The sequence below is a fragment of the Eucyclogobius newberryi genome, unplaced genomic scaffold, assembly GCF_026437365.1.
Source record: "Eucyclogobius newberryi isolate DKJ021-1_F unplaced genomic scaffold, fEucNew1.0.hap1 SCAF_126, whole genome shotgun sequence".
In the NCBI taxonomy this organism is placed as follows: domain Eukaryota; kingdom Metazoa; phylum Chordata; class Actinopteri; order Gobiiformes; family Gobiidae; genus Eucyclogobius; species Eucyclogobius newberryi.
The window spans coordinates 39151-66943 of record NW_027315753.1 but is presented as its reverse complement, the minus strand read 5'-3'; the positions used below and the strand labels follow the sequence as shown (position 1 = coordinate 66943).

Below are 27793 nucleotides of genomic sequence, written 5' to 3'. Positions count from 1 at the left end.
CATTAGAGTCACATTAGAGCTACATCAGAGCCACATTAGAGCCACATTAGAGTCACATTAGAGCCACATTAGAGCCACATTAGAGCCACATCAGAGCCACATTAAAGCCACATTAGAGCCACATCAGAGCCACATTAGAGTCACATTAGAGCCACATTAGAGCCACATCAGAGCCACATTAGTCACATTAGAGTCACATTAGAGCCACATTAGAGCCACATTAGAGCCACATTAGAGCCACATTAGAGTCACATTAGAGCCACATTAGAGTCACATTAAAGCCACATTAGAGCCACATCAGAGTCACATTAGAGCCACATTAGAGCCACATTAGAGCCACATTAGAGTCACATTAGAGCCACATTAGAGCCACATTAGAGTCACATTAAAGCCACTTTAGAGCCACATCAGAGCCACATTAGAGCCACATTAGAGCCACATTAGAGTCACATTAGAGCCACATTAGAGCCACACTAGAGCCACATTAGAGCCACATTAGAGTCACATTAGAGTCACATTAGAGTCACACTAGAGCCACATTAGAGCCACACTAGAGCCACATTAGAGTCACATTAGAGCCACATTAGAGTCACATTAGAGCCACATTAGAGCCACATTAGAGCCACATTAGAGTCACATTAGAGTCACATTAGAGCCACATCAGAGCCACATCAGAGCCACATTAGAGCCACTTTAGAGCCACATTAGAGCCACATTAGAGCCACATCAGAGCCACATCAGAGCCACATTAGAGCCACATTAGAGTCACATTAGAGCCACATTAGAGCCACATTAGAGCCACATTAGAGTCACATTAGAGCCACTTTAGAGTCACATTAGAGCCACATTAGAGTCACATTAGAGCCACATTAGAGTCACATTAGAGCCACATTAGAGCCACATTAGAGCCACATTAGAGCCACATCAGAGCCACATCAGAGCCACATCAGAGCCACATTAGAGCCACATTAGAGCCACATTAGAGCCACATCAGAGTCACATCAGAGCCACATCAGAGCCACATCAGAGTCACATTAGAGCCACATCAGAGCCACATCAGAGCCACATTAGAGCCACATTAGAGCCACATTAGAGCCACACTAGAGCCACACTAGAGCCACATTAGAGCCACTTTAGAGCCACATTAGAGCCACATTAGAGTCACATTAGAGTCACATTAGAGCCTCATTAGAGCCACATTAGAGTCACATTTCTGTTTCACTTCAGACTTCGTCGTCGACGTCTTCGTTTTCTGAAGCCGCTTCAGCTGCGACTCAGAAGAAACTCTTCATCACGACGGGAACATCTGAGGTGAAATATGTCTGTGTTTATCATTCATAAAGAGTCAAAAGTGTAATAAGATGCATAATTCAAATGTAAACATATATTTACTAGTTCTGTACTTATATAACTAGGTAAAAGCGCTTGTATGTGTAGAGTTTTAGAGTTTTACAAAGTGACTGTAGTACCTGTTTGTGCCTGTCGTAGGCGCTGTTGGGCCTGTGCCTGTTTTTCCTCAGAACCAGTGACAAACTCGTCACCGCAGCCAACGTTCAGCAGGTCAGACTCTAAAGTCTCTAATAGTTTAGAGTTCCACTATTTCTACTCAGCACGGACACTTTTAAACACTTTGTTTGTGACCAAATAAAGTGTAAATATGTGAATAAAGCTTCAGAGAATATATTTATGTAGAAAATTAGAAATAATTAGAGTATGTGCTTTAGAGTGTGTTGAGAGTCTGTTTAGAGTCTGTTTAGAGTCTGTGCTTTAGAGTCTTCTGTACTTGACTGGTTTGTGTTTCAGGAGGTGAACTTCGGGATGTTGGACTGTTCTGATGGCTCTCTGCTGCAGAGTTTAGAAACTCTGTTCTCACACATCATGGTCCCAGCGCTTAAGTCCCAGCAGGTGGGTCTAAACCAGGTCTAAACCAGGTCTAAACCAGGTCTAAACCAGGTCTAAACCAGGTCTAAACCAGGTCTAAACCAGGTCTAAACCAGGTCTAAACCAGGTCTAAACCAGGCCTAAACCAGGTCTAAACCAGGACTAAACCAGGACTAAACCAGGCCTAAACCAGGTCTAAACCGGGTCTAAACAGGGTTTAAACCAGGTCTAAACCGGGTCTAACCCGGGTCTAAACCAGGTCTAAACCAGGTCTAAACCAGGTCTAAACCAGGTCTAAACCAGGTTTAAACCAGGTTTAAATCAGGTCTAAACCGGGTCTAACCCGGGTCTAAACCAGGTCTAAACCAGGTCTAAACCAGGTCTAAACCAGGTCTAAACTAGGTTTAAACCAGGTCTAAACCAGGCCTAAACCAGGTCTAAACCGGGTCTAAACAGGGTTTAAACCAGGTCTAAACCGGGTCTAACCCGGGTCTAAACCAGGTCTAAACCAGGTCTAAACCAGGTCTAAACCAGGTCTAAACCAGGTTTAAACCAGGTTTAAACCAGGTCTAAACCGGGTCTAAACCGGGTCTCTGTGTTCAGTCTTGGGGCTGCGTTCAGGAGGCCTCGTCTTCGCCCGTGGTTCAGGACTTCTTCTGGTCTTTGGACCGGTTCTTGTTCAGTCTGGACTCAGTGAGACTGAACCTGGATCAGAGGTTCCTCCTGCAGCAGGTCGAGCTTCCAGAGACCATGGAGCGTCTGTCCAGCCCCGCGGACTACACCAGCGCCGGTACTGACGCCACACCAGGACTCAAACTATCAGGAAATCACTTTGTCCACTTCCTGTGTTTCAGCCAATAGCAGCGAGGTTGTGGAGCGTCTGGAAGGCGTGGTCTCCCTCTGGACCAATCAGATCCAGCAGGTTCTGATCGACAGCGAACAACTGAGACGAGAACCAGACAACGCCGGTCCAGAGTCAGAACTGGAGCACTGGAAGAGACGCATGGTCACCTTCAACAGGTACTGGAACAGGACTGGACCGGGACCCGGGACTGGACTGGGTGCCTCGACCGGGACTGGACCGGGACTGGACTAGGACCAGACTGGGACTGGAGAGGGACTGCTCTAAAGCAGGACTGAACTGGATCTAAAATGGGATTGGACCGGGTCTAGACCTGGTCTAAACAGGGTCTCGACCAGATCTAGACCTGGTCTAAACAGGGTCTAGACCGGGTCTAAAGCGGGTCTAGATCGGGTCTAAAGCGGGTCTAAAGTGGGTCTAAAGAGGGTCTAAAGCGGGTCTAAAGCGGGTCTAAAGCGGGTCTAAAGCGGATCTAAAGCGGGTCTAAAGCAGGTTTAAAGCGGATCTAAAGCGGGTCTAAAGCGGGTCTAAAGAGTGTCTAAAGCAGGTCTAAAGCGGGTCTAAAGCGGGACTAAAGCGGGTCTAAAGCAGGTCTAAAGAGTGTCTACAGCAGGTCTAAAGCGGGTCTAAAGAGTGTCTAAAGCAGGTCTAAAGCGGGTCTAAAGCGGGACTAAAGCGGGTCTAAAGCAGTTCTAAAGCAGGTCTAAAGCGGGTCTAAAGCAGGACTAAAGCGGGACTAAAGCACGACTAAAGCAGGTCTAAAGAGTGTCTACAGCAGGTCTAAAGCGGGACTAAAGCGGGACTAAAGCGGGACTAAAGCAGGACTAAAGCAGGTCTAAAGAGTGTCTACAGCAGGTCTAAAGCAGGTCTAAAGCAGGTCTAAAGCAGGTCTAAAGCGGGTCTAAAGCGGGTCTAAAGCGGGTCTAAAGCGGGTCTAAAGCGGGACTAAAGCAGGACTAAAGCAGGACTAAAGAGTGTCTACAGCGGGTCTAAAGCGGGTCTAAAGCGGGTCTAAAGCGGGTCTAAAGCGGGTCTAAAGCGGGACTAAAGCGGGTCTAAAGCGGGTCTAAAGCGGGTCTAAAGCGGGACTAAAGCGGGTATAAAGCGGGTCTAAAGCGGGTCTAAAACAGGACTAAAGCGGGTCTAAAGCGGGTCTAAAGCAGGACTAAAGCGGGTCTAAAGCGGGTCTAAAACAGGTCTAAAGCGGGTCTAAAGCGGGTCTAAAACGGGTCTAAAGCGGGTCTAAAGCGGGTCTAAAACAGGACTAAAGCGGGTCTAAAGCGGGTCTAAAGCGGGTCTAAAGCGGGTCTAAAGCGGGTCTTGTGTGCAGTCTGCTGGAGGAGGTGAAGCGTCCTCATGTGAAGAAGACTCTGGGCGTGCTGCAGATGGCCAAGTCCAAAGTCCTGCGTCGCTGGAGGAAACTGGTAACCATCACTCTGCCTTAGATGATCTCTGAATAAATTTGTGCTGAAGACGATGAACTTTGGTTTTGTTTCATTCAGATCAAGTTTAAGTTATTTTAATATTTTATTTTGTTTCATTAACCATCCTTTAACCTGGAATGCTTGACCCCTAACGCTGTGCTCTGATTGGTGTGTGCAGGATGCTGACATCACGGTGGTAGCGAACGAGGCCAAAGACAACGTGAAGTTTCTCTACACTCTGGAGCAGATCTTTGAGCCACTGGGAAACCGCACTCCAGTAACTCACCTCTGACCCCTCTAACCTCTGACCCCTCTCTCTCTCACCTCTGACTCCTCTCTCTCTAACCTCTGACCCCTCTCTCTCTCACCTCTGACTCCTCTCTCTCTCACCTCTGACCCCTCTCGCTCTCACCTCTGACCCCTCTCTCTCTCACCTCTGACTCCTCTCTCTCTAACCTCTGACCCCTCTCTCTCTCACCTCTGACTCCTCTCTCTCTCACCTCTGACCCCTCTCTCTCTCACCTCTGACCCCTCTCTCTCTAACCTCTGACCCCTCTCTCTCTCACCTCTGACCCCTCTCTCTCTCACCTCTGACCCCTCTCTCTCTCACCTCTGACCCCTCTCTCTCTCACCTCTGACCCCTCTCTCTCTCACCTCTGACCCCTCTCTCTCTCACCTCTGACTCCTCTCTCTTTCACCTCTGACCCCTCTCTCTCTCACCTCTGACCCCTCTCTCTCTCACCTCTGACTCCTCTCTCTCTCACCTCTGACCCCTCTCTCTCTCACCTCTGACCCCTCTCTCTCTCACCTCTGACCCCTCTCTCTCTCACCTCTGACCCCTCTCTCTTTCACCTCTGACTCCTCTCTCTCTAACCTCTGACCCCTCTCTCTCTCACCTCTGACTCCTCTCTCTCTAACCTCTGACCCCTCTCTCTCTCACCTCTGACTCCTCTCTCTCTCACCTCTGACCCCTCTCTCTCTAACCTCTGACCCCTCTCTCTCTCACCTCTGACCCCTCTCTTTCACCTCTGACCCCTCTCTCTCTCACCTCTGACCCCTCTCTCTCTCACCTCTGACCCCTCTCTCTCTCACCTCTGACTCCTCTCTCTCTCACCTCTGACCCCTCTCTCTCTAACCTCTGACCCCTCTCTCTCTCACCTCTGACCCCTCTCTCTCTCACCTCTGACCCCTCTCTCTCTCACCTCTGACCCCTCTCTCTCTCACCTCTGACCCCTCTCTCTCTCACCTCTGACCCCTCTCTCTCACCTCTGACCCCTCTCTCTCTCACCTCTGACCCCTCTCTCTCTCACCTCTGACCCCTCTCTCTCTCACCTCTGACTCCTCTCTCTTTCACCTCTGACCCCTCTCTCTCTCACCTCTGACCCCTCTCTCTCTCACCTCTGACTCCTCTCTCTCTCACCTCTGACCCCTCTCTCTCTCACCTCTGACCCCTCTCTCTCTCACCTCTGACTCCTCTCTCTCTCACCTCTGACTCCTCTCTCTCTCACCTCTGACCCCTCTCTCTCACCTCTGACCCCTCTATCTCTAACCTCTGACCCCTCTCTCTCTCAGCTCTGACTCCTCTCTCTCTCACCTCTGACCCCTCTCTCTCACCTCTGACCCCTCTATCTCTAACCTCTGACCCCTCTCTCTCTCAGCTCTGACCCCTCTCTCTCTCACCTCTGACCCCTCTCTCTCTCACCTCTGACCCCTCTCGCTCTCACCTCTGACTCCTCTCTCTCTCACCTCTGACTCCTCTCTCTCTCACCTCTGACCCCTCTCTCTCACCTCTGACTCCTCTCTCTCACCTCTGACCCCTCTCTCTCACCTCTGACTCCTCTCTCTCACCTCTGACCCCTCTCTCTCTCACCTCTGACCCCTCTCTCTCTCACCTCTGACCCCTCTTTCTGTCACCTCTGACCCCTCTCTCTCTCACCTCTGACCCCTCTCTCTCTCACCTCTGACCCCTCTTTCTGTAACCTCTGACCCCTCTCTCTCTCACCTCTGACCCCTCTCTCTCTCACCTCTGACTCCTCTCTCTCTCACCTCTGACCCCTCTCTCTCACCTCTGACCCCTCTCTCTCTCACCTCTGACCCCTCTCTCACCTCTGACCCCTCTCTCTCTCACCTCTGACTCCTCTCTCTCTCACCTCTGACCCCTCTCTCTCTCACCTCTGACCCCTCTCTCTCACCTCTGACCCCTCTCTCTCTCACCTCTGACCCCTCTCTCTCTCACCTCTGACTCCTCTCTCTCTCACCTCTGACCCCTCTCTCTCTCACCTCTGACCCCTCTCTCTCACCTCTGACCCCTCTCTCTCTCACCTCTGACCCCTCTGACCCTCTGACTCCTCTCTCTCTCACCTCTGACCCCTCTATCTCTCACCTCTGACTCCTCTCTCTCACCTCTGACCCCTCTCTCTCTCACCTCTGACCCCTCTCTCTCTCACCTCTGACCCCTCTGACCCTCTGACTCCTCTCTCTCTCACCTCTGACCCCTCTATCTCTCACCTCTGACTCCTCTCTCTCACCTCTGACCCCTCTCTCTCTCACCTCTCTCTCCCTCACCTCTGACCCCTCTGACCTCTGATCTCTCTCTCTCAGGGGGCAGTGGGTCAGCACTTGTCTCTGCTCATGTCCAGTCTGAAGATGATCCACTCAGTTTCTCCGTTCTACAACACGTCTCAGAGGATGACGTCACTGCTGCTCAAAGTCACCAATCAGATGATCAACACCTGCCGCCGCTTCCTGTGTGGGGGTGTGGCCAATGTCTGGGACCACCCACGGTAACGACACAGGGCCAGGTCCTGGTCCTGGTCCTGGTCCTGGTCCTGGAACTAGCCCTGGACCAGGACCAGGACCACGACCAGGACCAGGACCAGGGACTAGGACCCACCTAACCCTAACCTACATGTGATGTGACACATCATGTGACACATCATGTGACAAATTAACATGTGTAAACGTGTCAGAGCGTGACCCGTGGCGTGACCTGTGGCGTGACCCGTGGCGTGACCCGTGGCGTGACCTGTGGCGTGACCTGTGGCGTGACCTGTGGCGTGACCCGTGGCGTGACCCGTGGCGTGACCCGTGGCGTGACCCGTGGCGTGACCTGTGGCGTGACCTGTGGCGTGACCTGTGGCGTGCCTTCTCAGGCCGGCGCTGCTGCAGAAGATCGGCGAGTGTCTGGAGCTGAACCGTCAGTACCAGAGGAGCTTCCACGTCGCCCGAGAGCAGCTCAGACAGAACCCCAAACAACGACAGTTCGACTTCAGGTCAGCCACAGGTCAACGTGAAACCACCGAGTCGAGTCGAGTCTGAGTCGAGTCCGAGTCGAGTCGAGTCGAGTCTGAGTCGAGTCGACTCGAGTATTTTGAATGTGATCATATATATATTAGATGTTATCATATATATATTAGATGTTATCATATATATATGAGATATGATCATATCTCTATACATATGATAATATCATATATATATATGAGATATGATCATATATATATATTACAGTTTGAGTTTTTCCATTTGCAGTGAACATTACATCTTTGGAAAGTTTGATGCTTTCTGTCGTCGTCTGGAGAAAGTCTCAGAGATGATCTCAACGCTGGAAAATCTGTCAGTCCTCGAACACATCAAGGTACGAGAGGATGAGAGGATGAGATGAGAGGATGAGAAGTGAGGATGAGAGGATGAGAGGTGAGGATGAGAGGATGAGAGGTGAGGATGAGAGGATGAGAGGTGATGATGAGAGAATGAGATGAGAGGATGAGAGGATGAGAAGTGAGGATGAGAGGATGAGATGTGATGATGAGTTGTGATGATGAGATGTGATGATGAGAAGATGACAGGTGAGGATGAGAGGATGACGGGTGAGGATGAGAGGATGAGAGATGATGATGAGAGGATGAGAGATGATGATGAGAGGATGAGAGATGATGATGAGAGGATGAGATGAGAGGATGAGAAGTGAGGATGAGAGGATGAGAGGTGAGGATGAGAGGTGATGATGAGAGGATGAGAGGATGAGAGGTGAAGATGAGATGATGAGAGGTGATAATGAGAGGATGAGCGGTGAGGATGAGAGGATGAGAGGTGATGATGAGAGGATGAGATGTGATGATGAGAGGATGAGATGTGATGATGAGTTGTGATGATGAGATGTGATGATGAGAAGATGACAGGTGAGGATGAGAGGATGACGGGTGAGGATGAGAGGATGAGAGATGATGATGAGAGGATGAGAGATGATGATGAGAGGATGAGAGATGATGATGAGAGGATGAGAGATGATGATGAGAGGATGAGAGGATGAGAGGTGATGATGAAAGTGAGGATGAGATGTGATGATGAGAGGTGATGATGAGAGGATGAGAAGATGAGATGTGATGATGAGAGGATGAGATGTGATGATGAGAGGATGAGATGTGATGATGAGAGGATGAGAGGATGAGATGTGAGGATGAGAGGTGAGGATGAGAGGATGAGATGTGATGATGAGAGGATGAGAGGTGAGGATGAGAGGATGAGAGGTGAGGATGAGAGGATGAGATGTGATGATGAGAGGATGAGAGGTGATGATGAGAGTGAGGATGAGAGGATGAGATGTGATGATGAGAGGTGATGATGAGAGGATGAGAGGTGAAGATGAGAGGATGAGAGGATGAGAGGTGATGATGAGAGGTGAGGATGAGAGGATGAGAGGTGATGATGAGAGGTGAGGATGAGAGGTGATGATGAGAGGTGAGGATGAGAGGTGATGATGAGAGGATGAGAGGTGAGGATGAAATGATGAGAGGTGAGGATGAGAGGATGAGAGGTGATGATGAGAGGTGATGATGAGAGGATGAGAGGTGATGATGAGAGGATGAGAGGTGAGGATGAGAGGATGAGATGTGATGATGAGAGGATGAGATGTGATGATGAGATGTGATGATGAGATGTGATGATGAGATGTGATGATGAGAGGATGAGAGGTGAGGATGAGAGGTGATGATGAGAGGATGAGAGGTGATGATGAGAGGATGAGAGGATGAGAGGTGAAGATGAGAGGATGAGAGGTGATGATGAGAGGATGAGCGGTGAGGATGAGAGGATGAGAGGTGATGATGAGAGGATGAGATGTGATGATGAGAGGATGAGATGTGATGATGAGTTGTGATGATGAGATGTGATGATGAGAAGATGACAGGTGAGGATGAGAGGATGACGGGTGAGGATGAGAGGATGAGAGATGATGATGAGAGGATGAGAGATGATGATGAGAGGATGAGAGACGATGATTAGAGGATGAGAGATGATGATGAGAGGATGAGATGAGAGGATGAGAGGATGAGAGGTGATGATGAGAGGTGAGGATGAGAGGATGAGAGGTGATGATGAGAGTGAGGATGAGAGGATGAGAGGTGATGATGAGAGTGAGGATGAGAGGATGAGATGTGATGATGAGATGTGATGATGAGAGGTGATGATGAGAGGATGATAGGTGAATATGAAAGGTGATGATGAGAGGATGAGAGGTGAGTATGAGAGGATGAGATGTGATGATGAGAGGATGAGAGGTGAGGATGAGAGGATGAGATGTGATGATGAGAGGATGAGAGGTGATGATGAGAGTGAGGATGAGAGGTGATGATGAGAGGATGAAAGGATGAGAGGTGATGATGAGAGGATGAGACACGCCTGGTTTTCAGGTGGAGGGAGTCGAGAAAATCTGCTCCGACTATCAAACCATTGTGTCCACAACCAAGTCCAGAACCTACGACATCCTGGACCACCGCAAACTAGAGGTTTGACCCCACACACACACACACACACACACACACACACACACACACACACACACACACTTTAAGTTTCTCTCTTTCAGTTTGACAGTGACTTCTCAGAGTTCCAGACCCAGATTCAGGCCTTGATCCGGTCTTTGGAGTTTCTGCTGGACTTCTGGTTCCAACAGTTGCACTCTGTAAGTCCCAAACCCGGTCCAAACCAGGTCTAAACCAGGTCTAAACCAGGTCTAAACCAGGTCTAAACAAGGTCTAAACCAGGTCTAAACCAGGTCTAAACCAGGTCTAAACCAGGTCTAAACAAGGTCTAAACCAGGCCTAAACCAGGTCTAAACCAGATCTAAACCAGGTCTAAACCAGGTCTAAACCAGGTCTAAACCAGGTCTTTGTGGCTCTCCAGGTGCTGAGGCTCTTGGATCTTCTCGCTCAGTTCCAGTCTGTCTCTGGTTTGGAGCTGAAGCCGTTTTACCTCCAGATTCTGCAGAAATATCACAAAGAACTGGAGCAGATCAGGAAAACCTATCAGAGACAGAGAGAAGATCCTCCACTGGGACGCAACCTGCCCCCGGTACGCAACCGGACCCACCACCAGACCCAACACCAGACCCACAACCAGACCCACAACCAGACCCACAACCGGACCCACCACCAGACCCACAACCAGACCCACAACCGGACCCACAACCGGACCCACAACCGGACCCACAACCGGACCCACAACCAGACCCACAACCAGACCCACAACCGGACCCACAACCAGACCCACAACCGGACCCAACACCAGACCCACCACCAGACCCACCACCCGACCCACAACCGGACCCACAACCGGACCCAACACCAGACCCACCACCAGACCCACCACCAGACCCACAACCAGACCCACAACCGGACCCAACACCAGACCCACCACCAGACCCACAACCAGACCCACAACCAGACCCACAACCGGACCCAACACCAGACCCACCACCAGACCCACCACCAGACCCACAACCAGACCCACAACCGGACCAAACACCAGACCCACCACCAGACCCACCACCAGACCCACAACCAGACCCACAACCGGACCCAACACCAGACCCAACACCAGACCCACAACCAGACCCACCACCAGACCCACAACCAGACCCACAACCAGACCCACAACCAGACCCACAACCGGACCCAACACCAGACCCACCACCAGACCCACAACCAGACCCACCACCAGACCCACAACCGGACCCACCACCAGACCCACCACCAGACCCACGACCAGACCCACAACCGGACCCACCACCAGACCCACAACCAGACCCAACACCAGACCCACAACCAGACCCACCACCAGACCCACAACCAGACCCACAACCGGACCCAACACCGGACCCACCACCAGACCCACAACCAGACCCACAACCGGACCCAACACCGGACCCACCACCGGACCCACAACCGGACCCACAACCGGACCCACCACCAGACCCACAACCAGACCCACAACCGGACCCAACACCAGACCCACCACCAGACCCACCACCAGACCCACAACCAGACCCACAACCAGACCCACAACCAGATCCACAACCAGACCCACAACCGGACCCAACACCAGACCCGCCACCAGACCCACAACCAGACCCACCACCAGACCCACAACCGGACCACCAACCAGACCCACAACCAGACCCACAACCATACCCACAACCGGACCCAACACCAGACCCACCACCAGACCCACCACCAGACCCACAACCAGACCCACCACCGGACCCACAACCGGACCCAACACCGGACCCAACACCAGACCCAACACCAGACCCACAACCAGACCCACAACCAGACCCACAACCAGATCCACAACCAGACCCACAACCGGACCCAACACCAGACCCAACACCAGACCCACCACTGCTGTGACAGACAGATGTTTGTGGTGTCCTGCAGGTCGCTGGGAGAGTCCTCTGGTGTCGACAGCTCTTCAGTAAAATGGAGGCTCCAATGTTGATCCTGAAGCCCAGACTGGACTATCTAAAGGTCTGTTTATTTAAAAGACTAAACCAGGACTAAACCAGGTCTAAACCAGGTCTAAACCAGTGTGACAAAAGTGTGATACAGTGTGATAAAAGTGTGATACAATGTGATAAAAGTGTGATACAGTGTGATAAAAGTGTGATAAAAGTGTGATACAGTGTGATACAGTGTGATACAATGTGATAAAAGTGTGATACAGTGTGATAAAAGTGTGATAAAAGTGTGATAAAAGTGTGATACAGTGTGATACAATGTGATAAAAGTGTGATACAGTGTGATACAGTGTGATAAAAGTGTGATACAGTGTGATACAGTGTGATACAGTGTGATACAGTGTGATACAGTGTGATAAAAGTGTGATAAAAGTGTGATACAGTGTGATACAATGTGATAAAAGTGTGATACAGTGTGATACAGTGTGATAAAAGTGTGATACAGTGTGATACAGTGTGATACAGTGTGATACAGTGTGATACAGTGTGATAAAAGTGTGATAAAAGTGTGATACAGTGTGATAAAAGTGTGATAAAAGTGTGATACAGTGTGATAAAAGTGTGATAAAAGTGTGATAAAAGTGTGATAAAAGTGTGATACAGTGTGATACAGTGTGATACAGTGTGATACAGTGTGATACAATGTGATAAAAGTGTGATAAAGTGTGATACAGTGTGATAAAAGTGTGATACAGTGTGATACAGTGTGATACAATGTGATAAAAGTGTGATACAGTGTGATACAGTGTGATAAAAGTGTGATACAGTGTGATACAATGTGATAAAAGTGTGATACAGTGTGATAAAAGTGTGATAAAGTGTGATACAGTGTGATAAAAGTGTGATACAGTGTGATACAGTGTGATAAAAGTGTGATACAGTGTGATACAGTGTGATACAATGTGATAAAAGTGTGATACAGTGTGATAAAAGTGTGATACAGTGTGATACAATGTGATAAAAGTGTGATAAAGTGTGATACAGTGTGATACAGTGTGATACAGTGTGATACAGTGTGATACAGTGTGATAAAAGTGTGATACAGTGTGATACAATGTGATAAAAGTGTGATAAAGTGTGATACAGTGTGATACAGTGTGATACAGTGTGATACAGTGTGATAAAAGTGTGATAAAAGTGTGATACAGTGTGATACAATGTGATAAAAGTGTGATACAGTGTGATACAGTGTGATAAAAGTGTGATAAAAGTGTGATACAGTGTGATAAAAGTGTGATAAAAGTGTGATACAGTGTGATACAATGTGATAAAAGTGTGATAAAGTGTGATACAGTGTGATAAAAGTGTGATACAGTGTGATACAGTGTGATACAATGTGATAAAAGTGTGATACAGTGTGATACAGTGTGATACAATGTGATAAAAGTGTGATAAAGTGTGATACAGTGTGATAAAAGTGTGATACAGTGTGATACAGTGTGATACAGTGTGATAAAAGTGTGATAAAAGTGTGATACAGTGTGATACAATGTGATAAAAGTGTGATACAGTGTGATAAAAGTGTGCTAAAAGTGTGATACAGTGTGATACAGTGTGATACAATGTGATAAAAGTGTGATAAAGTGTGATACAGTGTGATAAAAGTGTGATACAGTGTGATACAGTGTGATACAATGTGATAAAAGTGTGATACAGTGTGATACAGTGTGATACAATGTGATAAAAGTGTGATAAAGTGTGATACAGTGTGATAAAAGTGTGATACAGTGTGATACAGTGTGATAAAAGTGTGATACAGTGTGATACAATGTGATAAAAGTGTGATAAAGTGTGATACAGTGTGATAAAAGTGTGATACAGTGTGATACAGTGTGATACAGTGTGATAAAAGTGTGATAAAAGTGTGATACAGTGTGATACAATGTGATAAAAGTGTGATACAGTGTGATAAAAGTGTGCTAAAAGTGTGATACAGTGTGATACAGTGTGATACAATGTGATAAAAGTGTGATAAAGTGTGATACAGTGTGATAAAAGTGTGATACAGTGTGATACAGTGTGATACAATGTGATAAAAGTGTGATACAGTGTGATACAGTGTGATACAATGTGATAAAAGTGTGATAAAGTGTGATACAGTGTGATAAAAGTGTGATACAGTGTGATACAGTGTGATACAGTGTGATAAAAGTGTGATAAAAGTGTGATACAGTGTGATACAATGTGATAAAAGTGTGATACAGTGTGATAAAAGTGTGCTAAAAGTGTGATACAGTGTGATACAGTGTGATACAATGTGATAAAAGTGTGATAAAGTGTGATACAGTGTGATAAAAGTGTGATACAGTGTGATACAGTGTGATACAATGTGATAAAAGTGTGATACAGTGTGATACAATGTGATAAAAGTGTGATAAAGTGTGATACAGTGTGATACAGTGTGATACAATGTGATAAAAGTGTGATACAGTGTGATACAATGTGATAAAGGTGTGATACAGTGTGATACAATGTGATAAAAGTGTGATACAGTGTGATACAATGTGATAAAAGTGTGATACAGTGTGTTTTTGTCAGAGCCCAGAGCTGAGTCGTCTGGTGCAGCTCTACAACAAAACGGCCGTGGTCCTGATGCAGTATGAGCTCCTGCACCTGCAGCACTGGAGCCAGGCCGCAGGGGGCGCTACACTCCTGCTCAGGAACACACTTCTGGTCCGACTGCAGAACCAGGTCTGGACCAGGACAGAAACGAGACTAAAGCAGGTCTAAAGCAGGTCTAAAGCAGGTCTAAAGCAGGTCTAAACCAGGACTAAACCTGGACTAAACCAGGTCTTGAGTATTTCTGACTCTAATCACCATGGTTACAGTTGTGTTTACATTAGCATGTTGTAGAGAGGTTGATTATGACTAGCTTGTGTTTTTATCTCTAGTGTCTACAAGAACAGTCCAGTCTGTGTCTCTGCTGGTTCTGTGTCTCTGCTGGTTCTGTGTCTCTGCTGGTTCTGTCTGCTGGTTCTGTGTCTCTGCTGGTTCTGTGTCTCTGCTGGTTCTGTGTCTGCTGGTTCTGTGTCTCTGCTGGTCTCTGCTGGTTCTGTGTCTCTGCTGGTCTCTGCTGGTTCTGTGTCTCTGCTGGTTCTGTGTCTGCTGGTTCTGTGTCTCTGCTGGTCTCTGCTGGTTGTGTGTCTCTGCTGGTTCTGATGGTCTCTGCTGGTTCTGCTGGTTCTGCTGGTCTCTGCTGGTCTCTGCTGGTTCTGTGTCTCTGCTGGTCTCTGCTGGTCTCTGCTGGTTCTGTGTCTCTGCTGGTCTCTGCTGGTTCTGTGTCTCTGCTGGTTCTGTGTCTCTGCTGGTTCTGTGTCTCTACTGGTTCTGCTGGTCTCTGCTGGTTCTGTGTCTCTGCTGGTCTCTGCTGGTTCTGTGTCTCTGCTGGTTCTGTGTCTGCTGGTTCTGTGTCTCTGCTAGTTCTTTGTCTCTGCTGGTTCTGTGTCTCTGCTGGTTCTGTGTCTCTGCTGGTTCTGCTGGTCTCTGCTGGTTCTGTGTCTCTGCTGGTCTCTGCTGGTCTCTGCTGGTTCTGTGTCTCTGCTGGTCTCTGCTGGTTCTGTGTCTCTGCTGGTCTCTGCTGGTTCTGCTGGTCTCTGCTGGTTCTGCTGGTCTCTGCTGATTCTGTGTCTCTGCTGGTCTCTGCTGGTTCTGTGTCTCTGCTGGTCTCTGCTGGTTCTGTGTCTCTGCTGGTTCTGTGTCTCTGCTGGTCTCTGCTGGTCTCTGCTGGTCTCTGCTGGTTCTGTGTCTCTGCTGGTCTCTGCTGGTTCTGTGTCTCTGCTGGTCTCTGCTGGTCTCTGCTGGTTCTGTGTTTCTGCTGGTCTCTGCTGGTTCTGTGTTTCTGCTGGTCTCTGCTGGTTCTGTGTCTCTGCTGGTTCTGTGTCTCTGCTGGTTCTGTGTCTCTGCTGGTTCTGTGTCTCTGCTGGTCTCTACTGGTTCTGCTGGTCTCTGCTGGTTCTGTGTCTCTGCTGGTCTTTGCTGGTTCTGTGTCTCTGCTGGTCTCTGCTGGTTCTGTGTCTCTGCTGGTTCTGTGTCTCTGCTGGTTCTGTGTCTCTGCTGGTCTTTGCTGGTTCTGTGTCTCTGCTGGTCTCTGCTGGTTCTGTGTCTCTGCTGGTTCTGTGTCTCTGCTGGTTCTACATGAACAGTGGTCCCTGGTGCAGGAGCTGCAGGTGAACTTGTCCCCGGAGGTTCTGGAGGTTCTGGAGGAGGCTCGCTGGATGAAGAAGATGAAAGTGGAAGTGCCCGAGTCTGTGGAGAAGATGAGCCGCAGAGAGACGGAGATCCGGGCGCTGCAGACCAGGTCCAGCACCCTTCAGTTACCCGAGTGCCCTAACCCTAAGGTCTATTCTGATGACCCGAGTGCCCTAACCCTAGGGTCTATTCTGATGACCCGAGTGCCCTAACCCTAAGGTCTATTCTGATGACCCGAGTGCCCTAACCCTAGGGTCTATTCTGATGACCCGAGTGCCCTAACCCTAAGGTCTATTCTGATGACCCGAGTGCCCTAACCCTAGGGTCTATTCTGATGACCCGAGTGCCCTAACCCTAGGGTCTATTCTGATGACCCGAGTGCCCTAACCCTAGGGTCTATTCTGATGACCCGAGTGCCCTAACCCTAGGGTCTATTCTGATGACTCGAGTGTCAGGGTGTGTAGGGCCTGTTCTGATGACCCGAGTGTCAGGGGGTGTAGGGTCTGTTCTGATGACTCGAGTGCCCTAACCCTTGGGTCTGTTCTGATGACTCGAGTGTCAGGGTGTGTAGGGCCTGTTCTGATGACCCGAGTGTCAGGGGGTGTAAGGTCTGTTCTGATGACCCGAGTGTCAGGAGGTGTAGGGCCTGTTCTGATGACCCGAGTGTCAGGGGGTGTAGGGCCTGTACTGATGACCCGAGTGTCAGGGGGTGTAGGGCCTGTTCTGATGACTCGAGTGTCAGGGGGTGTAGGGCCTGTTCTTATGACCCGAGTGCCAGGAAGTGTAGGGCCTGCTCTGATGACCCGAGTGTCAGGGGGTGTAGGGCCTGCTCTGATGACCCGAGTGCCAGGGGGTGTAGGGCCTGTTCTCATGACTCGAGTGCCAGGGGGTGTAGGGCCTGTTCTGATGACCCGAGTGCCAGGGGGTGTAGGGCCTGTTCTGATGACCCGAGTGTCAGGGGGTGTAAGGTCTGTTCTGATGACCCGAGTGTCAGGGGGTGTAGGGCCTGTTCTGATGACCCGAGTGTCAGGGGGTGTAGGGCCTGTTCTGATGACCCGAGTGTCAGGGGGTGTAGGGCCTGTTCTGATGACCCGAGTGTCAGGGGGTGTAAGGTCTGTTCTGATGACCCGAGTGTCAGGGGGTGTAGGGCCTGTTCTGATGACCCGAGTGTCAGGGGGTGTAGGGCCTGTTCTGATGACCCGAGTGTCAGGGGGTGTAGGGCCTGTTCTGATGACTCGAGTGTCAGGGGGTGTAGGGCCTGTTCTTATGACCCGAGTGCCAGGAAGTGTAGGGCCTGTTCTGATGACCCGAGTGTCAGGGGGTGTAGGGCCTGTTCTGATGACCCGAGTGTCAGGAAGTGTAGGGCCTGTTCTGATGACCCGAGTGTCAGGAAGTGTAGGGCCTGTTCTGATGACCCGAGTGCCAGGGGGTGTAGGGCCTGCTCTGATGACTCGAGTGTCAGGGGGTGTAAGGTCTGTTCTGATGACTCGAGTGTCAGGGGGTGTAGGGCCTGTTCTGATGACCCGAGTGTCAGGGTGTGTAGGGCCTGTTCTGATGACCCGAGTGCCAGGGGGTGTAAGGTCTGTTCTGATGACTCGAGTGTCAGGGGGTGTAAGGTCTGTTCTGATGACCCGAGTGTCAGGGTGTGTAGGGCCTGTTCTGATGACCCGAGTGTCAGGGGGTGTAAGGTCTGTTCTGATGACTCGAGTGTCAGGGGGTGTAAGGTCTGTTCTGATGACCCGAGTGCCAGGGGGTGTAGGGCCTGTTCTCATGACTCGAGTGCCAGGGGGTGTAGGGCCTGTTCTCATGACTCGAGTGCCAGGGGGTGTAGGGGCTGTTCTGATGACTCGAGTGTCAGGGGGTGTAAGGTCTGTTCTGATGACTCGAGTGTCAGGGGGTGTAAGGTCTGTTCTGATGACCCGAGTGTCAGGGTGTGTAGGGCCTGTTCTGATGACCCGAGTGTCAGGGGGTGTAAGGTCTGTTCTGATGACTCGAGTGTCAGGGGGTGTAAGGTCTGTTCTGATGACCCGAGTGCCAGGGGGTGTAGGGCCTGTTCTCATGACTCGAGTGCCAGGGGGTGTAGGGCCTGTTCTCATGACTCGAGTGCCAGGGGGTGTAGGGCCTGTTCTGATGACTCGAGTGTCAGGGGGTGTAAGGTCTGTTCTGATGACTCGAGTGTCAGGGGGTGTAAGGTCTGTTCTGATGACTTGAGTGCCAGGGGGTGTAGGGCCTGTTCTGATGACCCGAGTGCCAGGGGGTGTAGGGCCTGTTCTCATGACTCGAGTGCCAGGGGGTGTAGGGCCTGTTCTGATGACCCGAGTGTCAGGGGGTGTAGGGCCTGTTCTCATGACTCGAGTGCCAGGGGGTGTAGGGCCTGTTCTCATGACTCGAGTGCCAGGGGGTGTAGGGCCTGCTCTGATGACCCGAGTGCCAGGGGGTGTAGGGCCTGTTCTCATGACTCGAGTGCCAGGGGGTGTAGGGCCTGTTCTCATGACTCGAGTGCCAGGGGGTGTAGGGCCTGCTCTGATGACCCGAGTGCCAGGGGGTGTAGGGCCTGTTCTCATGACTCGAGTGCCAGGGGGTGTAGGGCCTGTTCTGATGACCCGAGTGCCAGGGGGTGTAGGGCCTGTTCTGATGACTCGAGTGTCAGGGGGTGTAAGGTCTGTTCTGATGACTCGAGTGTCAGGGGGTGTAAGGTCTGTTCTGATGACCCGAGTGCCAGGGGGTGTAAGGTCTGTTCTGATGACTCGAGTGTCAGGGGGTGTAAGGTCTGTTCTGATGACCCGAGTGCCAGGGGGTGTAGGGCCTGTTCTCATGACTCGAGTGCCAGGGGGTGTAGGGCCTGTTCTCATGACTCGAGTGCCAGGGGGTGTAGGGCCTGTTCTGATGACTCGAGTGTCAGGGGGTGTAAGGTCTGTTCTGATGACTCGAGTGTCAGGGGGTGTAAGGTCTGTTCTGATGACTTGAGTGCCAGGGGGTGTAGGGCCTGTTCTGATGACCCGAGTGCCAGGGGGTGTAGGGCCTGTTCTCATGACTCGAGTGCCAGGGGGTGTAGGGCCTGTTCTGATGACCCGAGTGTCAGGGGGTGTAGGGCCTGTTCTCATGACTCGAGTGCCAGGGGGTGTAGGGCCTGTTCTCATGACTCGAGTGCCAGGGGGTGTAGGGCCTGCTCTGATGACCCGAGTGCCAGGGGGTGTAGGGCCTGTTCTCATGACTCGAGTGCCAGGGGGTGTAGGGCCTGTTCTCATGACTCGAGTGCCAGGGGGTGTAGGGCCTGCTCTGATGACCCGAGTGCCAGGGGGTGTAGGGCCTGTTCTCATGACTCGAGTGCCAGGGGGTGTAGGGCCTGTTCTGATGACCCGAGTGCCAGGGGGTGTAGGGCCTGTTCTCATGACTCGAGTGCCAGGGGGTGTAGGGCCTGCTCTGATGACCCGAGTGCCAGGGGGTGTAGGGCCTGCTCTGATGACCCGAGTGCCAGGGGGTGTAGGGCCTGCTCTGATGACCCGAGTGCCAGGGGGTGTAGGGCCTGCTCTGATGACCCGAGTGCCAGGGGGTGTAGGGCCTGTTCTCATGACTCGAGTGCCAGGGGGTGTAGGGCCTGTTCTCATGACTCGAGTGCCAGGGGGTGTAGGGCCTGCTCTGATGACCCGAGTGCCAGGGGGTGTAGGGCCTGTTCTCATGACTCGAGTGCCAGGGGGTGTAGGGCCTGTTCTGATGACCCGAGTGCCAGGGGGTGTAGGGCCTGTTCTCATGACTCGAGTGCCAGGGGGTGTAGGGCCTGCTCTGATGACCCGAGTGCCAGGGGGTGTAGGGCCTGCTTTGATGACCCGAGTGCCAGGGGGTGTAGGGCCTGTTCTCATGACTCGAGTGCCAGGGGGTGTAGGGCCTGTTCTCATGACTCGAGTGCCAGGGGGTGTAGGGCCTGCTCTGATGACCCGAGTGCCAGGGGGTGTAGGGCCTGTTCTCATGACTCGAGTGCCAGGGGGTGTAGGGCCTGTTCTGATGACCCGAGTGCCAGGGGGTGTAGGGCCTGTTCTCATGACTCGAGTGCCAGGGGGTGTAGGGCCTGTTCTGATGACCCGAGTACCAGGGGGTGTAGGGCCTGTTCTCATGACTCGAGTGCCAGGGGGTGTAGGGCCTGTTCTCATGACTCGAGTGCCAGGGGGTGTAGGGCCTGCTCTGATGACCCGAGTGCCAGGGGGTGTAGGGCCTGTTCTCATGACTCGAGTGCCAGGGGGTGTAGGGCCTGTTCTGATGACCCGAGTGCCAGGGGGTGTAGGGCCTGTTCTCATGACTCGAGTGCCAGGGGGTGTAGGGCCTGTTCTGATGACCCGAGTGCCAGGGGGTGTAGGGCCTGTTCTCATGACTCGAGTGCCAGGGGGTGTAGGGCCTGCTCTGATGACCCGAGTGCCAGGGGGTGTAGGGCCTGCTCTGATGACCCGAGTGCCAGGGGGTGTAGGGCCTGTTCTCATGACTCGAGTGCCAGGGGGTGTAGGGCCTGTTCTGATGACCCGAGTGCCAGGGGGTGTAGGGCCTGTTCTCATGACTCGAGTGCCAGGGGGTGTAGGGCCTGTTCTGATGACCCGAGTGCCAGGGGGTGTAGGGCCTGTTCTCATGACTCGAGTGCCAGGGGGTGTAGGGCCTGCTCTGATGACCCGAGTGCCAGGGGGTGTAGGGCCTGCTCTGATGACCCGAGTGCCAGGGGGTGTAGGGCCTGCTCTGATGACCCGAGTGCCAGGGGGTGTAGGGCCTGTTCTCATGACTCGAGTGCCAGGGGGTGTAGGGCCTGTTCTCATGACTCGAGTGCCAGGGGGTGTAGGGCCTGCTCTGATGACCCGAGTGCCAGGGGGTGTAGGGCCTGTTCTCATGACTCGAGTGCCAGGGGGTGTAGGGCCTGTTCTGATGACCCGAGTGCCAGGGGGTGTAGGGCCTGTTCTCATGACTCGAGTGCCAGGGGGTGTAGGGCCTGCTCTGATGACCCGAGTGCCAGGGGGTGTAGGGCCTGCTCTGATGACCCGAGTGCCAGGGGGTGTAGGGCCTGTTCTCATGACTCGAGTGCCAGGGGGTGTAGGGCCTGTTCTCATGACTCGAGTGCCAGGGGGTGTAGGGCCTGCTCTGATGACCCGAGTGCCAGGGGGTGTAGGGCCTGTTCTCATGACTCGAGTGCCAGGGGGTGTAGGGCCTGTTCTGATGACCCGAGTGCCAGGGGGTGTAGGGCCTGTTCTCATGACTCGAGTGCCAGGGGGTGTAGGGCCTGTTCTGATGACCCGAGTGCCAGGGGGTGTAGGGCCTGTTCTCATGACTCGAGTGCCAGGGGGTGTAGGGCCTGTTCTCATGACTCGAGTGCCAGGGGGTGTAGGGCCTGCTCTGATGACCCGAGTGCCAGGGGGTGTAGGGCCTGTTCTCATGACTCGAGTGCCAGGGGGTGTAGGGCCTGTTCTGATGACCCGAGTGCCAGGGGGTGTAGGGCCTGTTCTCATGACTCGAGTGCCAGGGGGTGTAGGGCCTGTTCTGATGACCCGAGTGCCAGGGGGTGTAGGGCCTGTTCTCATGACTCGAGTGCCAGGGGGTGTAGGGCCTGCTCTGATGACCCGAGTGCCAGGGGGTGTAGGGCCTGCTCTGATGACCCGAGTGCCAGGGGGTGTAGGGCCTGTTCTCATGACTCGAGTGCCAGGGGGTGTAGGGCCTGTTCTGATGACCCGAGTGCCAGGGGGTGTAGGGCCTGTTCTCATGACTCGAGTGCCAGGGGGTGTAGGGCCTGTTCTGATGACCCGAGTGCCAGGGGGTGTAGGGCCTGTTCTCATGACTCGAGTGCCAGGGGGTGTAGGGCCTGCTCTGATGACCCGAGTGCCAGGGGGTGTAGGGCCTGCTCTGATGACTCGAGTGCCAGGGGGTGTAGGGCCTGTTCTCATGACTCGAGTGCCAGGGGGTGTAGGGCCTGCTCTGATTACCCGAGTGCCAGAGGGTGTAGGGCCTGTTCTCATGACTCGAGTGCCAGGGGGTGTAGGGCCTGCTCTGATGACCCGAGTGCCAGGGGGTGTAGGGCCTGCTTTGATGACCCGAGTGCCAGGGGGTGTAGGGCCTGTTCTCATGACTCGAGTGCCAGGGGGTGTAGGGCCTGTTCTCATGACTCGAGTGCCAGGGGGTGTAGGGCCTGCTCTGATGACCCGAGTGCCAGGGGGTGTAGGGCCTGCTCTGATGACCCGAGTGCCAGGGGGTGTAGGGCCTGTTCTCATGACTCGAGTGCCAGGGGGTGTAGGGCCTGTTCTCATGACTCGAGTGCCAGGGGGTGTAGGGCCTGCTCTGATGACCCGAGTGCCAGGGGGTGTAGGGCCTGTTCTCATGACTCGAGTGCCAGGGGGTGTAGGGCCTGTTCTGATGACCCGAGTGCCAGGGGGTGTAGGGCCTGTTCTCATGACTCGAGTGCCAGGGGGTGTAGGGCCTGTTCTGATGACCCGAGTGCCAGGGGGTGTAGGGCCTGTTCTCATGACTCGAGTGCCAGGGGGTGTAGGGCCTGTTCTCATGACTCGAGTGCCAGGGGGTGTAGGGCCTGCTCTGATGACCCGAGTGCCAGGGGGTGTAGGGCCTGTTCTCATGACTCGAGTGCCAGGGGGTGTAGGGCCTGTTCTGATGACCCGAGTGCCAGGGGGTGTAGGGCCTGTTCTCATGACTCGAGTGCCAGGGGGTGTAGGGCCTGTTCTGATGACCCGAGTGCCAGGGGGTGTAGGGCCTGTTCTCATGACTCGAGTGCCAGGGGGTGTAGGGCCTGCTCTGATGACCCGAGTGCCAGGGGGTGTAGGGCCTGCTCTGATGACCCGAGTGCCAGGGGGTGTAGGGCCTGTTCTCATGACTCGAGTGCCAGGGGGTGTAGGGCCTGTTCTGATGACCCGAGTGCCAGGGGGTGTAGGGCCTGTTCTCATGACTCGAGTGCCAGGGGGTGTAGGGCCTGTTCTGATGACCCGAGTGCCAGGGGGTGTAGGGCCTGTTCTCATGACTCGAGTGCCAGGGGGTGTAGGGCCTGCTCTGATGACCCGAGTGCCAGGGGGTGTAGGGCCTGCTCTGATGACTCGAGTGCCAGGGGGTGTAGGGCCTGTTCTCATGACTCGAGTGCCAGGGGGTGTAGGGCCTGCTCTGATTACCCGAGTGCCAGAGGGTGTAGGGCCTGTTCTCATGACTCGAGTGCCAGGGGGTGTAGGGCCTGCTCTGATGACCCGAGTGCCAGGGGGTGTAGGGCCTGCTCTGATGACCCGAGTGCCAGGGGGTGTAGGGCCTGTTCTCATGACTCGAGTGCCAGGGGGTGTAGGGCCTGTTCTCATGACTCGAGTGCCAGGGGGTGTAGGGCCTGCTCTGATGACCCGAGTGCCAGGGGGTGTAGGGCCTGTTCTCATGACCCGAGTGCCAGGGGGTGTAGGGCCTGTTCTCATGACTTGAGTGCCAGGGGGTGTAGGGCCTGTTCTCATGACTCGAGTGCCAGGGGGTGTAGGGCCTGCTCTGATGACCCGAGTGCCAGGGGGTGTAGGGCCTGTTCTCATGACTCGAGTGCCAGGGGGTGTAGGGCCTGTTCTGATGACCCGAGTGCCAGGGGGTGTAGGGCCTGTTCTCATGACTCGAGTGCCAGGGGGTGTAGGGCCTGTTCTGATGACCCGAGTGCCAGGGGGTGTAGGGCCTGTTCTCATGACTCGAGTGCCAGGGGGTGTAGGGCCTGCTCTGATGACCCGAGTGCCAGGGGGTGTAGGGCCTGCTCTGATGACCCGAGTGCCAGGGGGTGTAGGGCCTGTTCTCATGACTCGAGTGCCAGGGGGTGTAGGGCCTGTTCTGATGACCCGAGTGCCAGGGGGTGTAGGGCCTGTTCTCATGACTCGAGTGCCAGGGGGTGTAGGGCCTGTTCTGATGACCCGAGTGCCAGGGGGTGTAGGGCCTGTTCTCATGACTCGAGTGCCAGGGGGTGTAGGGCCTGCTCTGATGACCCGAGTGCCAGGGGGTGTAGGGCCTGCTCTGATGACCCGAGTGCCAGGGGGTGTAGGGCCTGCTCTGATGACCCGAGTGCCAGGGGGTGTAGGGCCTGTTCTCATGACTCGAGTGCCAGGGGGTGTAGGGCCTGTTCTGATGACCCGAGTGCCAGGGGGTGTAGGGCCTGTTCTCATGACTCGAGTGCCAGGGGGTGTAGGGCCTGCTCTGATGACCCGAGTGCCAGGGGGTGTAGGGCCTGTTCTCATGACTCGAGTGCCAGGGGGTGTAGGGCCTGTTCTGATGACCCGAGTGCCAGGGGGTGTAGGGCCTGTTCTCATGACTCGAGTGCCAGGGGGTGTAGGGCCTGTTCTGATGACCCGAGTGCCAGGGGGTGTAGGGCCTGTTCTCATGACTCGAGTGCCAGGGGGTGTAGGGCCTGCTCTGATGACCCGAGTGCCAGGGGGTGTAGGGCCTGCTCTGATGACTCGAGTGCCAGGGGGTGTAGGGCCTGTTCTCATGACTCGAGTGCCAGGGGGTGTAGGGCCTGTTCTGATGACCCGAGTGCCAGGGGGTGTAGGGCCTGTTCTCATGACTCGAGTGCCAGGGGGTGTAGGGCCTGCTCTGATGACCCGAGTGCCAGGGGGTGTAGGGCCTGCTCTGATGACCCGAGTGCCAGGGGGTGTAGGGCCTGTTCTCATGACTCGAGTGCTAGGGGGTGTAGGGCCTGCTCTGATGACCCGAGTGCCAGGGGGTGTAGGGCCTGTTCTCATGACTCGAGTGCTAGGGGGTGTAGGGCCTGGTGTTGTGACTTATGTTCTTGTGTAAAGACGGTCTTGGGTCTCTGCCGCAGACTGCTGGACCTCCTTCAGGACTTCAGCTCGGTCTTGGCTCAGATCCCTCAGGTCCTGGTTCCTCTGCTCCAGACTTTTATCTCTGAGGTGGAGTCGGCTCTGATCCCAGGACTGACCACAGTGACTTGGAGCAGCCTCAACGCCCAGCGCTGTGAGAACCAGGACTGGAACTGGACTGAACCAGGACTGGAACTGGACTGGAACTGGACTGAACCTGGACTGGAACTGGACTGAACCAGGACTGGAACTGGACTGGAACTGGACTGAACCTGGACTGGAACTGGACTGAACCAGGACTGGAACTGGACTGGAACTGGAACTGGACTGAACCAGGACTGGAACTGGACTGGAATTGGACTGAACCAGGACTGAACCAGGACTGGAACTGGAACTGGACTGAACCAGGACTGGAACTGGACTGGGACTGGAACTGGAACTGGACTGAACCAGGACTGGAACTGGACTGGGACTGGACTGGAACTGGACTGGAACTGGACTGGAACTGGAACTGGACTGGAATTGGACTGAACCAGGACTGAACCAGGACTGGAACTGGCCTGGAACTGGCCTGGAACTGGCCTGGAACTGGACTGGAACTGGAACTGGAACTGGACTGGAACTGGACTGAACCAGGACTGGAACTGGAACTGGACTGAACCAGGACTGGAACTGGACTGGGACTGGAACTGGATTGAACCAGGACTGGAACTGGACTGGGACTGGACTGGAAATGGAACTGGACTGGAACTGGACTGTGGTTTGGTGTCTGTAGTCCTGGTTTCAGTCTCGTTCTGACCCTGTGTGTGTCTCAGTTGTAGACTCGGTGCAGCGCCCCCTGCTGGAGCTGAAGCAGGTGTGTAAGTGTGTGAGTGACATTCTGGACTGTCGTATCGGGCGTTTGCTGCAGCGCATGAGCTCGAGAGCGATCCTGAGTCTGCCTGAGGACAACCCTGTGCCACCGGAGGAGCTGCTGAGCACCAGCGAGAGGAATGTGAAGGAGAGCGCTGCTACACTCAGCTGGTAACTAGGGAGTCGAACCCACAACCTCACACTCACACACGCTCAGCTGGTAACGAGGGAGTCGAACCCACAACCTCACACACGCTCAGCTGGTAACGAGGGAGTCGAACCCACAACCTCACACTCACACACGCTCAGCTGGTAACGAGGGAGTCGAACCCACAACCTCACACACGCTCAGCTGGTAACGAGGGAGTCGAACCCACAACCTCACACTCACACACTCTCAGCTGGTAACGAGGGAGTCGAACCCACAACCTCACACACGCTCAGCTGGTAACGAGGGAGTCGAACCCACAAACTCACACACGCTCAGCTGGTAACGAGGGAGTCGAACCCACAACCTCACACTCACACACTCTCAGCTGGTAACGAGGGAGTTGAACCCACAACCTGACACACGCTCAGCTGGTAACGAGGGAGTCGAACCCACAACCTCACACTCACACACTCTCAGCTGGTAACGAGGGAGTCGAACCCACAACCTCACACTCTCAGCTGGTAACGAAGGAGTCGAACCCACAACCTCACACATGCTCAGCTGGTAACGAGGGAGTCGAACCCATCACCTCACACACGCTCAGCTGGTAACGAGGGAGTCGAACCCATCACCTCACACACGCTCAGCTGGTAACGAGGGAGTCGAACCCACAACCTCACACTCTCAGCTGGTAACGAAGGAGTCGAACCCACAACCTCACACACGCTCAGCTGGTAACGAGGGAGTCGAACCCACCACCTCACACATGCTCAGCTGGTAACGAGGGAGTCGAACCCACAACCTCACACACGCTCAGCTGGTAATGAGAGAATTGAACCCACAACCTCACACACGCTCAGCTGGTAATGAGAGAATTGAACCCACAACCTCACACACGCTCAGCTGGTAATGAGAGAATTGAACCCACAACCTCAGGCTAACCACTCTGCCACAGTCATAGAAGTTGGGTGCTGTGTCCAGGCAGAGCCAGCAGGTGGAGCGCTACGTTTACGAGCTCATCGAGGAGCTGAAGACCAAGATGAAGCCGGCAGAGCTCATTAATCTGGAGGTCAGAACCTGGACTAAGACCTGGACCGAGACCAGGACGAGACCTGGACTAAGACCTGGACTGAGACCTGGACAGAGACCAGGACGAGACCTGGACTAAGACCTGGACTGAGACCTGGACCGAGACCAGGACGAGACCTGGACTAAGACCTGGACCGAGACCAGGACCTTCTCTTTCTCCCTTTGGACCTTCTCTTCTCTTCAGGAGCCGTTCTCGTGCCTTCAGCCGGATCCCAAACAGAGGACACGCTGCACTTCCTGTTTGCCGTGTCTTTGCTACGCTCTGATTGGTCAGCTCTGCCACAGGAACACAGAGGCGCTGGTCAAAGGTGCTTTAGCCCCACCCTCCCTGAGCCTGGTTTTAGTGGTGATATTTGATCCCACCACTGTCGTAGATCTGACTCGTGATGTAATCCCTGCTCTGTCCACAGTCACTAAACTGTCGCTGGAGTCTTTGAGGAGGAGACTGTCTGTGCAGAAGATCCACGGCCCCCCCAGTGGCCCCCCCTGTGCCCCGCCTCTGTTCACAGCAGAAGTACAACTGTCCATCCCCAACGTGGTGCTGCGGCCCAGTCTGGACCAGGTCCAGGTAATGGAGGCTCGTCTCCATGACGTTCACACACATCAGAGTGTACATGTGTGTACATGTGTGTACATGTGTGTACATGTGTGTAATGTGTACATGTGTGTACATGTGTGTACATGTGTGTACATGTGTGTACATGTGTGTAATGTGTACATGTGTGTACATGTGTGTACATGTGTGTACATGTG

At 53.4% G+C, this 27793-nt stretch overlaps 2 protein-coding genes across 2 annotated transcripts; both read left to right on the top strand.

Annotated features, from left to right (window-relative positions):
* Window positions 1–1236: 1236 nt before the first annotated feature.
* Window positions 1237–7485, top strand: LOC140357121 (dynein axonemal heavy chain 5-like). Its single transcript, XM_072442039.1, has 9 exons — window positions 1237–1311; window positions 1489–1560; window positions 1804–1905; window positions 2485–2671; window positions 2736–2901; window positions 4074–4167; window positions 4346–4444; window positions 6769–6950; window positions 7320–7485. Exons 3-9 carry the CDS (start codon window positions 1819–1821, stop codon window positions 7483–7485), a joined length of 981 nt encoding a protein of 326 aa, XP_072298140.1. The 5' UTR covers window positions 1237–1311; window positions 1489–1560; window positions 1804–1818.
* Window positions 7486–14504: 7019 nt separating this feature from the next.
* Window positions 14505–27477, top strand: LOC140357116 (dynein axonemal heavy chain 8-like). Its single transcript, XM_072442034.1, has 7 exons — window positions 14505–14653; window positions 16120–16259; window positions 24951–25102; window positions 25764–25971; window positions 26933–27020; window positions 27225–27386; window positions 27451–27477. Exons 1-7 carry the CDS (start codon window positions 14555–14557, stop codon window positions 27475–27477), a joined length of 876 nt encoding a protein of 291 aa, XP_072298135.1. The 5' UTR covers window positions 14505–14554.
* Window positions 27478–27793: the final 316 nt, after the last annotated feature.